Source organism: Ammodytes marinus (genome assembly GCF_949987685.1).
Source record: "Ammodytes marinus genome assembly, chromosome: 4".
In the NCBI taxonomy this organism is placed as follows: domain Eukaryota; kingdom Metazoa; phylum Chordata; class Actinopteri; order Uranoscopiformes; family Ammodytidae; genus Ammodytes; species Ammodytes marinus.
Window position 1 is genome coordinate 2,557 of NC_137233.1, and position 14,944 is coordinate 17,500.

General features: G+C 44.2%; 1 protein-coding gene across 3 annotated transcripts in view; it reads left to right on the forward strand.

Annotated features, from left to right (window-relative positions):
* The first annotated feature begins 1,500 nt into the window (after window positions 1–1,500).
* The window catches only part of pik3c2b (phosphatidylinositol-4-phosphate 3-kinase, catalytic subunit type 2 beta), a 57,045-nt gene continuing 43,601 nt past the window's right edge, over window positions 1,501–14,944 (forward strand). For all 3 annotated transcript variants that reach the window (XM_080026939.1, XM_080026941.1, XM_080026940.1), the window contains exons 1-5: window positions 1,501–1,642; window positions 4,039–4,156; window positions 6,767–7,502; window positions 7,826–8,038; window positions 8,616–8,722. In XM_080026939.1, the coding sequence (XP_079883065.1) occupies window positions 6,782–7,502; window positions 7,826–8,038; window positions 8,616–8,722 (1,041 nt within the window). In that variant the 5' untranslated portion in view covers window positions 1,501–1,642; window positions 4,039–4,156; window positions 6,767–6,781. The remainder of the gene's footprint in view (window positions 1,643–4,038; window positions 4,157–6,766; window positions 7,503–7,825; window positions 8,039–8,615; window positions 8,723–14,944) is intronic.

The following is a 14,944-nucleotide window of genomic DNA, read 5'->3' on the forward strand; positions in this document are numbered from 1 at the left end:
AATCACTGACTGCACCTTTAAAGGTCTTTTATTTTGGTAACCAACCTTAGGTCATAACTCTTCTCTGTGATGTTTTGTTTTATTCTCTGACACTAAAAATGTTCTAATTATTTTCTTAATTATAATAAAGTCATATTGACCAGAACAGACTTTGTGTCAGTGTCTCTCTCTCTCTCTCTCTCTCTCTCTCTCTCTCTCTCTCTCTCTCTGTGTGTGTGTGTGTGTGTGTGTTCCCAACCCTTGTATCCTGTGTGAATCATGTTTGAATAGTTTTATCTCACCATCTGTACAAAGGAATTATTAGTTATGAAGAGATAGTCACTGGAAGCTAAACTATATATTTTTAAGCACTGATCAGTTTATAGATTTGAGTCTGTTCTGCTTCCATTTCATGTCTTCTCCATAGATAGTATTTAATGTGTAGTATATCTATGTGTATAATCTTCTCTCTACTATAGTATATCTATGTGTATAATCTTCTCTCTACGCTCTGGTTGTTCATCTGCGTCTGTATGAAGCCAGCCTCAGTCTGTGGCGCCATCTGTCGGTCGGATAGGTACAGCGCAGACAGACAGACAGACAGACAGACAGACAGACAGACAGACCGACAGACCGACAGACAGACAGACAGACAGACAGACAGACAGACAGACAGGTTCAGTCAAATGCACACCTCGTATTTTTTTAATTTAAACATAAAGTGAAATGCATGAATCACTTTGAGAGGAAAATTAAGAGGCTAAATCTGAGGAATGTTGTGAACAAATAATTTGGAGACACTGGGTCGGATGAATTAGAAGCTATTGAAGAAAGACACATGGACTTTCCATAAAAATATTAATCTAAAATAAAATATTATGCAGGGTCCTCTGGGATGGGCTTGGTGCTCTTTTTCTTTAACAAGACATATTTCTCTGTAATATAGTGAATTCATTTAAATGCAGTGAGAGGAACGAAGCAGAAGAACTCTTGTCCAGTTATCTTTATTTCACAGACAAGGCTGAAATAGGCTGTAGACTATACACAGTGCCCATGCCCGCGGGCCGCCTATTGAACAGCCCTGCAGACTATACACAGTGCCCATGCCCGCGGGCCGCCTATTGAACAGCCCTGCAGACTATACACAGTGCCCATGCCCGCGGGCCGCCTATTGAACAGCCCTGCTACAGACTATACACAGTGCATGGGCCGACAGGACTACAGATGTTATGTAGTAGGGATAAACTGTAACGCCTAATTGACCTTTTACGACCAACTGGTTTAATGAAGATAATATAACCTATTATGTTTATAGATAGAGAGGCCTACATTGTTATTATTATATATATTTCTAAGTCTGTCTCAGTTAATGGGACGAGTTCTGCGGTTGACACTCCGGCATAGTAGGTGGCGGTAGTGCGGTAGTGCGGTGATGCGGTTATCCCTCCGCCACAACAATCCCATAGGAAGAACCAGGAAGTGACGCACTCACACCGGGACCAGCAGCTTTGTTTGTCCCGTTAAAGGGTTCGGCTCGTCGGGCTCGTGAGGGGAACGCTGGATGAACCGGAGCCTGACCCTCTCACTGGCAGAATCTCAACCCGAGAATCAGACACTATTCCCGGCTACAGAGTCCAGACTGACCCGGAGCGACTGGAGGAAGGTGAGAGTCAGTCCAGACCATAACATCGCAATAACACCTGCCCAACAGCTGCGCGCTACTGCTGCTGTCAGAGTGTGTGTGTGTGTGTGTGTGTGTGTGTGTGTGTGTGTGTGTGTGTGTGTGTGTGTGTGTGTGTGTGTGTGTGTGTGTGTGTGTGTGTGTGTGTGTGTGTGTGTGTGTGTGTGTGTGTGTGTGTGTGTGTGTGTGTGTGTGTGTGTGTGTGTGTGTGTGTGTGAACGCTTGTTGTCAAAATCACTTTTTGTCAAATTCAGTGAATATCTCCTCATGATCCGCAAACTGTCCGTACTGTGTGCGCGCTTATAATAATCCATAGTTAATACACAGCCTAGGCTCTGTAAACAGGCATGTTGTTAGCTAGTGAAGTAGTAGTTAATACACAGCCCAGGCTCTGTAAACAGGGTTAATACACAGCCCAGGCTCTGTAAACAGGGTTAATACACAGCCTAGGCTCTGTAAACAGGGTTAATACACAGCCCAGGCTCTGTAAACAGGGTTAATACACAGCCTAGGCTCTGTAAACAGGGTTAATACACAGCCCAGGCTCTGTAAACAGGGTTAATACACAGCCTAGGCTCTGTAAACAGGGTTAATACACAGCCTAGGCTCTGTGAACAGGGTTAATACACAGCCTAGGCTCTGTAAACAGGGTTAATACACAGCCTAGACTCTGTGAACAGACATGTTGTTAGCTAGTAAAGTAGGCCATCTGATGTTTACAACACGCATTCTCCAGAATCACTGACACCTCTCTCTCTCTCTCTCTGTCTGTCTCTCTCTGTCTCTCTCTCTCTCTGTCTCTCTCTCTCGGTGTGTGTGTGTGTGTGTGTCTCTGTCTCGTAGTATTTATTCAGCTGTGTGTGACTGTATAAGTCCATCAGGGTCAAGGTTTGTTATTTTTACCTGATCGGACTCACACTCACACACTCTCACACACACTCTCACACACACACACACACTCACACTCACACACACACACACACACACACACACACACACACACACACACACACACACACACACACACACACACACACACACCCACCTCTGGTTCCTTCCTTCTCATTGTCCCAGTATTTCCTTCCTATGAACAGATCTACATTAGATTCGATTCCAACATGTGCCACACACACACACACACACACACACACACACACACACACACACACACAGCCATTTAATAACTTCACACTATATCAATGAAACAAGCACAAACAACCAGTATAAATGTCAAACTCAACCAGATAAACTAACAGTGAGTGAGCCTGGTCTGGTCTGAAAACTCCCCAATGTGCTTTAAACCCAGTGACACTCTGATCACTGGCAATGTTCCTGTTAAAACTTCATCCAGTGTAAAGGTCTTAAAGTCTCTCTTTGATCTGCTGTTACCCTGAGAACCAGATACAGCCCTGGAGTAATGAAGAGACCACTCCAAATGTTCAGCGTTTCTCCTTGGACTATTTATAGGCGTATCGAGTAGAATGAACATTTTGGTTTTATAATATAAACTACTGACAACATTTTTACCAAATTCCAAGACATTTGTCATTAAAGAGCATTTCCATGAAGTAATGTAGAGATGAAGATTGAAGAACAATACAGACTGGTCTCTTCATTTTTTCCGGAGCTGTATTTCTAAACGTGATACCCAATGAGGTTTTTCTTCCCTCAGTCTTCCCTTGGCCCAGCTGTCCTGTTAATCCTAACCCAACATTTTACCATGTGTGATGTCACTCATGGGAAAATGTAGGGTTAGTCAGTGAGACCATAAAACACTCTTTCTGCCTTTTCTCAGGCTAGGATGAACCAATTTCTAAAATGTTTGCACATTTATACTTCATAAGATCTCAGAGTTCAATACACCTTCATATTTCAATACACCTTCATATTCCCACCAGTGAATTAGAGCTTTAAGCCTTGGAGCGGGGAGGAACCAAACCCTGTGTCCTGGTGAAAGGATGAGCTATGTAGAGGGACCTGTTATTTAATGAGACCATATTAACACAACCTGTTCCATTGAGCCTGAGTCTGTCTGCCTGTCTGCCTGTCTGCCTGTCTGCCTGTCTGTCTGTCTGTCTGTCTGTCTGTCTGTCTGTCTGTCTGTCTGTCTGTCTGTCTGTCTGTGAAGCCCACTGAGGAACGTGTCTGTCTGCCTGTCTGCCTGTCTGTCTGTCTGTCTGTCTGTCTGTCTGTCTGTCTGTCTGTCTGTCTGTCTGTCTGTCTGTCTGTCTGTCTGTGAAATGGTGCTGTAGAAATAAAACTGATTTCAAATCAAATCAAATACATTTTATTTGTATAGCCCAGAATCACAAATTTGCATTTGCCTCAGTTTCATTTGTAGTTTCCCTGTCTTCTCTCTCTCTCTCTCTCTCTTCCAGACCTCCATGCCACCCTGTCCCTCAGGGTAACTGGCCCCCCATGTGTGCTCTCCACTGGGCCTAGAAGCAGCTCATAGGTGCCCCCCATGCCTGTCTGGTTCTCCTAGCAGCTCATAAGGTAATAGGTAATATTAGAAAGCTTCCTGAAAAGTTACTGTTTCACTGTTGTTGTTTACAGCAGCAGGGCCCACAGTTTGGTTTACAAACATATTCTAGTTTTACGTTTGGTTCCAGGTTCTTCAAAACAATTAGATTTATGATGATAGAATTATTCAATACTAAGAATTACATGTAGAGAAAATATGTTTAGTAAACTAACTGCAGGCTCTGTGAATGTAAACAAACCCCCTCCTCTGAAACTACACAGTGACCCTTTAAGTATAATATATGCCACAGAGAAGCTATGATGAAGGTGCTGTGGAAATGTTTTACACTAAAAAAAAAAAAAAAAAAAAAGTAGGGGAGAACGGGGTAATGTGAGACACTTTTTACATTTGCTCTCCTCTATGCGAGCTAAAGTGATTTATCAGTGAAATTTACAAATGTACCGTTAATTCAGGATGTTTCCTAGAAATGGGCATTAGCAGAATTTATTCAAGACAAAGGGCAGTGAAAATATAGCCCCTTTTACACAGCCAGTGAAAGCCGGGAATATGCCGGAATTTCGGCCCGTCGCCCTGCTGTATAAATGCGACCGTTGCGGAATGGGGGAAGAAAGGTGCGAGAGATTGTTCCAGGAATTTTACTACCTCGGGGGGTAGTAAGATTGCCGACACAATCAGTTCCGCCTCTCTGTTTAAATGCTCCAGCTTGTTGATGCGGAACAGGGGGGCGTTTGACGTTCCATAGCCTACGTTCTAAACATGCGACCATGTTAGCAGTTGAAGGACGTGTGTTTAACCACGGCGGCCTGATGTCCAGTAAAAATAACCAAATAAGTCTATTTCTGCCCAGGGGAAGTTGTACAATGGGAAAGCTAGGCTAAGCTAAGCTAGGCTAAGCTAAGCTAGGCTGTGACCAGATCGCCGCCGCTATTATTATCCTAAGTCTGAGCGTATATCCACACTTTATTTCTGTCTACAGTAACGTGACTTCACACACTGTGTGTATGTGTGTGTCTGATTGGCAGATCTCTGCCCTCACAAAGAGACTCGCTCACAGCCAACCTGTCACACACACACACACACACACACACACACACACACACACACACACACACACACACACACACACACACACACACACACACACGCACACACACACGCACACACACACGCACACACACACACACACACACACACACACGTTGGACTCAGCGCGTAGCGAGATCAACTGGCACATCGTGGGGACACTAAAATACGGCCCTCTTAGTGCAAGCTCCAGCACTTCTGCTCTCAATTCACCGGCCAGTGTTGTTGTTGTAAAGCAGCTGACCGGCGCGGCGCTAAATGTTTACATCACACCTGACACTGTTTACAAGCACCTCTTTCATTCTGGAACGCTGTGTAAAAGGAGCTACTGATGCGCCAGCAGGCCGGCGTTGCTTGGTTCTGTGCAAATAACACCTAACCAAGCAGAGCCGGCAAATTGCCGCTCTTTCGTTCCGTCAATATGCCGCAATCTCTGTGTAAAAGGGGCTATTGATTGTTTAAAAAAAAAAGTTGTCTTGTGTCTCACTTTACCCCGGCTGTGGGGTAAACTGAGACACTTACTTTTTCCACTCAGGATTCTAACTGTTACAACATGTGTTGTTATGGTAGTTTCAGACAGCTAGCTTGGAAACCAAATATTCCAAAACTAATGTCGGACTAGTAACAGAATCATGGGGTTTGGTCAATTAAGAAAAACATTTTTCTAAACACTTGAAAGTAGCTCTGATCGAATTCAACATATAATTCATATTCAATAATTAACATTAAATGACAGATAGAACCAGTTAGATTAAAACACAGGGGGTCAGAACACAGGACCCTTAGAGCCAGCTAGTGTCTGGGGGTCAGAGCAAAGAACAATCAGAACCAGCTAGAACAGCCTGGGACTCAGAACACAGGAGAAGACCCAGCTGTCATTTTCCATCTTTTGAGTCTTTTTTCTGCATTTGTTTTATTGGGATCATTCATTGAATAAAGACATATTTCTTAGAGTCTATTGAAGTTAAAGGTCACTCTTCTGTCCCCCACATACATATGTGCCAAACCATGCCCTTGCTGACACCCCTTCAACCATCAACCCCCACCTCCAGCCCACATTGTCTCTATTAAAACTAGTCTCCTTGCTACCTCAAATATAATGGATTCATTAAAAGTGGGCACAGACACTGTCTCACTTTACCCCACAGCATTTGTCTCACTTTACCCCACTGCCACAATTTGAGAAAAAACTACCTCTCTCAGCTACACTGGCTAATCTTCAGTTATCATCATCACATGGTTTCATATGTTGGTAGTTCATCAACACGTATGATAGAAGTTTTTCTACCTGAATCAATTTGCTTTGGCACAACAATCGATTAAGTTGACGGCAAGAAAATTTACTTTTACTTGCAAAAAATAATTTTTTGTGAAAAAACATCACCATGAGGTCCTCTCTTTCAGGGCCAAGGGGAAATGAGAGGGGCTTGAAAACATAAATCTCACATGACCACAAATGTGTTCCATTGCCTAGATGCAGTGGGTGTCTCACATTCCCCCGTTCTCCCCTATAACCTATGCCTGTCTGGTTCTCCTAGCGGCTCCAGGGCAGCATGTCGGTGGCTCGGCCCCAGAATGAGCCCCCTGAGGGGGGCTGGCCGTCCCTCGAGGGCCTGGGTCTGACCCAGAAGGAGCTGGTCCTCGCTGAAGCTCTGCAGATGGAATACGACGCTCTGTCCAGACACAAGCATGACAAGAGCGGGCCGACACACACACCCTCACAGTCACACACACAGACACACACACACACACCCTCACAGTCACACACACAGACACACACACCATCACTGTTACCTGCACAGACACACACACCATCACCGTTACCTGCACAGACACACACACAGACACACACAAAATTACCTGCACAGACACACACACAGACACACACAAAATTACCTACACAGACGCACACACAGACACACACACAGTTACCTGCACAGACACCATCACAGTTACCTACACAGTCACACACACAGACACACACACAATTACCTGCACATACACACACACAGTTACCTTCACACACACCCTCACAGACACACACACCCACACACACGCCTACACCCCCCTCTAGTCGGACAGGGGACCCCCCAGGAGGCAGCAGCAGTGAAGAGAGGTCTGAGCCCTCTCTGAACCAGCCGTCGGGGTCTCAGTGCCCCCCCTCCCTCCCGCCCAGAGCCAAGCGCTCCCCTCTCATCCTGGAGCCTGCAGACCTCAGGAAGGGGTCCGGCTCTGGGCTGGGGGACCCACTGGGACCAGGCTGTCTGACCAAAGGTTTGACTCTTTTTCTACATGTGTTTAACATCATAGTTTTCTATTCTGCCACGTTTACCACTCACTCACTCACTCACTCACTCACTCACTCACTCACTCACTCACTCACTCACTCACTCACTCACTCACTCACTCACTCACTCACTCACTCACTCACTCACTCACTCTGATATGATGAATACCTGTAAACATTTCTAATAAAGCCAGCATGTATGGATATTTAGGATTGGTTGACAGACAGACAGACAGACAGACAGACAGACAGACAGACAGACAGACAGACAGACAGACAGACTAATTGATATATTGTCTGTGTGTTCCAGATGACTTGCCCCCAGCCCTGCCCCCCAGGAACCCTCTCCCCCCGGTCTCCACGGCGACGCGTGATGTGAACCTCTTCAGGCCGGACGGCGACACGCCCAAACTCAGCTGTGATGTCATAGTGCCCAGCGGTGACATCACTGACCTGAACTATGAGTCCATCAACGACTCACTGTCTAAGCTCAACGCGAGACGCACCAACACGGACCAATCAGGTGAGGACGCCATAAGTGTCTGTCTGTCTGTCTGTCTGTCTCTCTATCTATCTATCTATCTATCTATCTATCTATCTATCTATCTATCTGTCTGTCTGTCTGTCTATCTATCTATCTATCTATCTATCTATCTATCTATCTATCTATCTATCTATCTATCTATCTATCTATCTATCTATCTATCTATCTATCTATCTATCTATCTATCTATCTATCTGTCTGTCTGTCTGTCTGTCTGTCTGTCTGTCTGTCTGTCTGTCTGTCTGTCTGTCTGTCTGTCTGTCTGTCTGTCTGTCTGTCTGTCTGTCTGTCTGTCTGTCTGTCTGTCTGTCTGTCTGTCTGTCTGTCTGTCTGTCTGTCTGTCTGTCTGTCTGTCTGTCTGTCTGTCTGTCTGTCTGTCTGTCTGTCTGTCTGTCTGTCTGTCTGTCTCTCTCTCTCTCTCTCTCTCTCTCTCTCTCTCTCTCTCTGGTCTGCTCTCTATGTACACCCTGACCATAATCATCTGGATCATCTTTTGAATCTAAGTAAAGCTTTCTTTTCTTATTGGTCTTGACTGAAGTTTTCTTGGTCCAATCAGGGAAGCCGGTGGCGCGCAGTAAGACCCTCCCCCCTCAGGTCCCGCCCAGGACATACACACCTGTCGCCCGGAGCAACAGGAACCAGCGCCGCGCCTCCGCAGACCCGGTAAGTAACTCACTCACCTTTACCTGGACCAACCCACCTGATACACTATGAAGTAACACACTCACCTTTACCTGGGCCAACCCACCTGATACACTATGAAGTAACTCACTCACCTTTACCTGGGCCAACCCACCTGATACACTATGAAGTAACTCATTGACCTTTACCTGGACCAACCCACCTGATACACTATGAAGTAACCTTTACCTGGGCCAACCCACCTGATACACTATGAAGTAACTCACTGACCTTTACCTGGACCAACCCACCTGATACACTATGAAGTAACTCATTGACCTTTACCTGGACCAACCCACCTGATACACTATGAAGTAACTCATTGACCTTTACCTGGGCCAACCCACCTGATACACTATGAAGTAACTCATTGACCTTTACCTGGGCCAACCCACCTGATACACTATGAAGTAACTCATTGACCTTTACCTGGGCCAACCCACCTGATACACTATGAAGTAACTCATTGACCTTTACCTGGGTCAACCCCACCTGATACACTATGAAGTAACTCATTGACCTTTACCTGGGTCAACCCCACCTGATACACTATGAAGTAACTCATTGACCTTTACCTGGACCAACCCACCTGATACACTATGAAGTAACTCACTCACCTTTACCTGGACCAACCCACCTGATACACTATGAAGTAACTGACCTTTACCTGGACCAACCCACCTGATACACTATGAAGTAACTCATTGACCTTTACCTGGACCAACCCACCTGATACACTATGAAGTAACTGACCTTTACCTGGACCAACCCACCTGATACACTATGAAGTAACTCACTCACCTTTACCTGGACCAACCCACCTGATACACTATGAAGTAACTGACCTTTACCTGGACCAACCCACCTGATACACTATGAAGTAACTCAGTGACCTTTACCTGGACCAACCCACCTGATACACTATGAAGTAACTCATTGACCTTTACCTGGACCAACCCACCTGATACACTATGAAGTAACTCATTGACCTTTACCTGGACCAACCCACCTGATACACTATGAAGTAACTCATTGACCTTTACCTGGACCAACCCACCTGACACACTATGAAGTAACTGACCTTTACCTGGACCAACCCACCTGATACACTATGAAGTAACTCATTGACCTTTACCTGGGCCAACCCACCTGATACACTATGAAGTATTTATTTATTTATTTATTATTATTCTTCCGGACAATTACACATAATACATAATTTTCTCATTGCATATTCATACATATTACTTTGTGTTATCGTCCGAAGGGAAGCAGGAGAAGCCAAAGGCTTATCGGGTCCCGCCCCCACTGCCATAAGATTCAGATACACAGATACACAGCTACTACAGTTAGACATTTTTTTTTTCTTTTTTTTTAAGAAGATTCATTCTAATACACAGATAATTTTAGTTCTCTATTTTCCTCTCTGCCTGTGACAATGCAGATATGGCCTTGTCCATTTCTTCTCTAGTAGTCTAAACACATCTGCAAAAGTATTCAAAACAGTCAGTGTGTCTGCTGACCTCGACTACAGTCCCATAACATGCAGTGTATTTACAAATTCTTCAGTCAGAGAAAGTCTTCCAATTATGAATCGGTTGTTCTGAACACACAGCTGATAATTAACATTTATCTTTCATTTGAATTTCAATCGTCACACATTCCATTAGGTTATCAATAGCAGAGCACATTTTATTTACGATTTCAAACCTTATATTTTGACACAAACCAGTTTAAATCCCTTTAGTTCAAAGTCCATGCTTTTGCCTTCTTTAATCCTCGTCCCTCCGGAATTGATCCAAATCCTCCTCCGTTTTGATTTGCACAATTTTGGCTTCTTCGGGTGTAGCTCCATTCATTTTGATGAAGATTCTTCCATCTCTCGTCCAAGTTTGTTGGACCTGTCCACATTTTTTTAACCCTCTCGCTTGGTAGGCCAGATAAGCCTTTCTCTTGGTTAAATTTTCACTCATTCCAATCTGTTCACCTTTAAGCTTTTTGCCTTGACTGAGCAGATTTATCTTATGCTTTCTACTCACAAATTTCAGAATGACAGCACGCTTTTTGGCGAATTTCCCCTTCGGGAGAAGAAAACAGGACTCCACGTTCTCTAGATCCAGATTAATGGCTTTGCTTCTCAGAAACATTGCCACTTGTTTTTCCACCGTTACATTCCCTGTATCGCCCTCTTCTTCTCCATTCCCGGCACCTGCATACGACCTTGGTTTAATATCCATTCCAGTTATTATCACATCTCTGTTTTTTGCTTGTTGTTCTTGATCATCAATTTTATCTCCAAGCTCTTTCAAGAGCTGATCTTTCTTCACATTAACGGCTTGAAGTTCCTTCAATTCGATCATCAGTGGCTTCAGACCAGCAGCAACTTTCTCTTTGATTTTTACATCAAAACGCCCAATCAATTCGTCAACAATCCCAGCCAGTTCAGCCTTCCGCAGTGCTCGCTCCGTCTCCCTCTCACTTTTTATTTCTCTCTTCAAATCTGCCAACATTCCTTTCTTCAAGTCTGCCAACTGTTTTTTCATTTCTTCCGCAAAAACTTTGTCTTCCTCCATTGCCTTATCAGTGGTTTTTCCTTTTTTGGACATCTCCAGAGATTTTCAGAGATTTTTAATGCTGTGAATCTGAGTTCTCCGCTGCTCTCAAAAAAGGATACAGCACAAGTAACTGACCTTTACCTGGACCAACCCACCTGATACACTATGAAGTAACTCATTGACCTTTACCTGGGCCAACCCACCTGATACACTATGAAGTAACTGACCTTTACCTGGACCAACCCACCTGATACACTATGAAGTAACTCATTGACCTTTACCTGGACCAACCCACCTGATACACTATGAAGTAACTCATTGACCTTTACCTGGGCCAACCCACCTGATACACTATGAAGTAACTGACCTTTACCTGGACCAACCCACCTGATACACTATGAAGTAACTCCTTTACCTGGACCAACCCACCTGATACACTATGAAGTAACTCATTGACCTTTACCTGGACCAACCCACCTGATACACTATGAAGTAACTCATTGACCTTTACCTGGACCAACCCACCTGATACACTATGAAGTAACTCATTGACCTTTACCTGGCCAACCCACCTGATACACTATGAAGTAACTCATTGACCTTTACCTGGACCAACCCACCTGATACACTATGAAGTAACTGACCTTTACCTGGACCAACCCACCTGATACACTATGAAGTAACTGACCTTTACCTGGCCAACCCACCTGATACACTATGAAGTAACTGACCTTTACCTGGCCAACCCACCTGATACACTATGAAGTAACTCATTGACCTTTACCTGGGCCAACCCACCTGATACACTATGAAGTAACTGACCTTTACCTGGACCAACCCACCTGATACACTATGAAGTAACTCATTGACCTTTACCTGGACCAACCCACCTGATACACTATGAAGTAACTCATTGACCTTTACCTGGGCCAACCCACCTGATACACTATGAAGTAACTGACCTTTACCTGGACCAACCCACCTGATACACTATGAAGTAACTCCTTTACCTGGACCAACCCACCTGATACACTATGAAGTAACTCATTGACCTTTACCTGGACCAACCCACCTGATACACTATGAAGTAACTCATTGACCTTTACCTGGACCAACCCACCTGATACACTATGAAGTAACTCATTGACCTTTACCTGGCCAACCCACCTGATACACTATGAAGTAACTCATTGACCTTTACCTGGACCAACCCACCTGATACACTATGAAGTAACTGACCTTTACCTGGACCAACCCACCTGATACACTATGAAGTAACTGACCTTTACCTGGCCAACCCACCTGATACACTATGAAGTAACTCATTGACCTTTACCTGGACCAACCCACCTGATACACTATGAAGTCACTCATTGACCTTTACCTGGACCAACCCACCTGATACACTATGAAGTAACTCATTGACCTTTACCTGGACCAACCCACCTGATACACTATGAACTAACTCACTGCCCTTTACCTGGCCAACCCACCTGATACACTATGAAGTAACTCATTGACCTTTACCTGGACCAACCCACCTGATACACTATGAAGTAACTGACCTTTACCTGGGCCAACCCACCTGATACACTATGAAGTAACACACTGTCCTTTACCTGGACCAACCCACCTGATACACTATGAAGTAACTCATTGACCTTTACCTGGACCAACCCACCTGATACACTATGAAGTAACTGACCTTTACCTGGACCAACCCACCTGATACACTATGAAGTAACACACTGACCTTTACCTGGACCAACCCACCTGATACACTATGAAGTAACACACTGACCTTTACCTGGACCAACCCACCTGATACACTATGAAGTAACACACTGACCTTTACCTGGACCAACCCACCTGATACACTATGAAGTAACTCACTGACCTTTACCTGGACCAACCCACCTGATACACTATGAAGTAACACACTGTCCTTTACCTGGACCAACCCACCTGATACACTATGAAGTAACTCATTGACCTTTACCTGACCTTTACCTGGGCCAACCCACCTGATACACTATGAAGTAACTGACCTTTACCTGGACCAACCCACCTGATACACTATGACGTAACTGACCTTTACCTGGACCAACCCACCTGATACACTATGAAGTAACACACTCACCTTTACCTGGACCAACCCACCTGATACACTATGAAGTAACACACTGACCTTTACCTGGACCAACCCACCTGATACACTATGAAGTAACTCAGTGACCTTTACCTGGACCAACCCACCTGATACACTATGAAGTAACTCATTGACCTTTACCTGGACCAACCCACCTGATACACTATGAAGTAACACACTGACCTTTACCTGGACCAACCCACCTGATACACTATGAAGTAACTCACTTACCTTTACCTGGACCAACCCACCTGATACACTATGAAGTAACTCATTGACCTTTACCTGGCCAACCCACCTGATACACTATGAAGTAACTCATTGACCTTTACCTGGACCAACCCACCTGATACACTATGAAGTAACTGACCTTTACCTGGACCAACCCACCTGATACACTATGAAGTAACTGACCTTTACCTGGACCAACCCACCTGATACACTATGAAGTAACACACTGACCTTTACCTGGACCAACCCACCTGATACACTATGAAGTAACTCACTAACCTTTACCTGGACCAACCCACCTGATACACTATGAAGTACCTCATTGACCTTTACCTGGACCAACCCACCTGATACACTATGAAGTAACTGACCTTTACCTGGACCAACCCACCTGATACACTATGAAGTAACTCATTGACCTTTACCTGGACCAACCCACCTGATACACTATGAAGTAACTCATTGACCTTTACCTGGACCAACCCACCTGATACACTATGAAGTAACTGACCTTTACCTGGGCCAACCCACCTGATACACTATGAAGTAACACACTGTCCTTTACCTGGACCAACCCACCTGATACACTATGAAGTAACTCAGTGACCTTGAGAGAGTGAAATTATAGAGATTGTCAATAAATGCAAAAATAAAACTTCTACTGACTATAGTGACATTGATATGAGAATAGTCAAAGAGGTAATTCACGGAATTTCGAAGCCATTAACGCACATCTGTAATTTATCATTTAAAACTGGTGAATTCCCAAGAAAAATGAAAATTGCAAAAGTCATACCGCTGTACAAAACTGGAGACAAACACCACTTCACAAACTACAGGCCTATTTCACTGCTTCCTCAATTCTCAAAAATCTTAGAAAAAGTATTTGCTGCTAGACTTAATAAATTCATCAATAAACACAATTTACTAACTGACAGCCAATACGGATTCAGACCCAACCGATCCACTTCATTAGCAGTCATTGAGCTAATTGAAAAGATTACAAATTCCCTGGACCAAAAGAAATATGCAGCTGGTGTTTTTATTGATCTCAAAAAAGCATTTGATACCATAAATCATGATATATTAATTAATAAATTAGAACGGTATGGTATCAGGGGGGTTGTATTAAACTGGCTGAGGAGCTATCTACAGAACAGGCAACAGTTTGTGAAGATGGGTGAATACGTGTCAGCTTGTTTGGACATTGCTTGTGGGGTCCCCCAGGGGTCAGTGTTAGGGCCAATTCTTTTTATTCTCTACATAAAT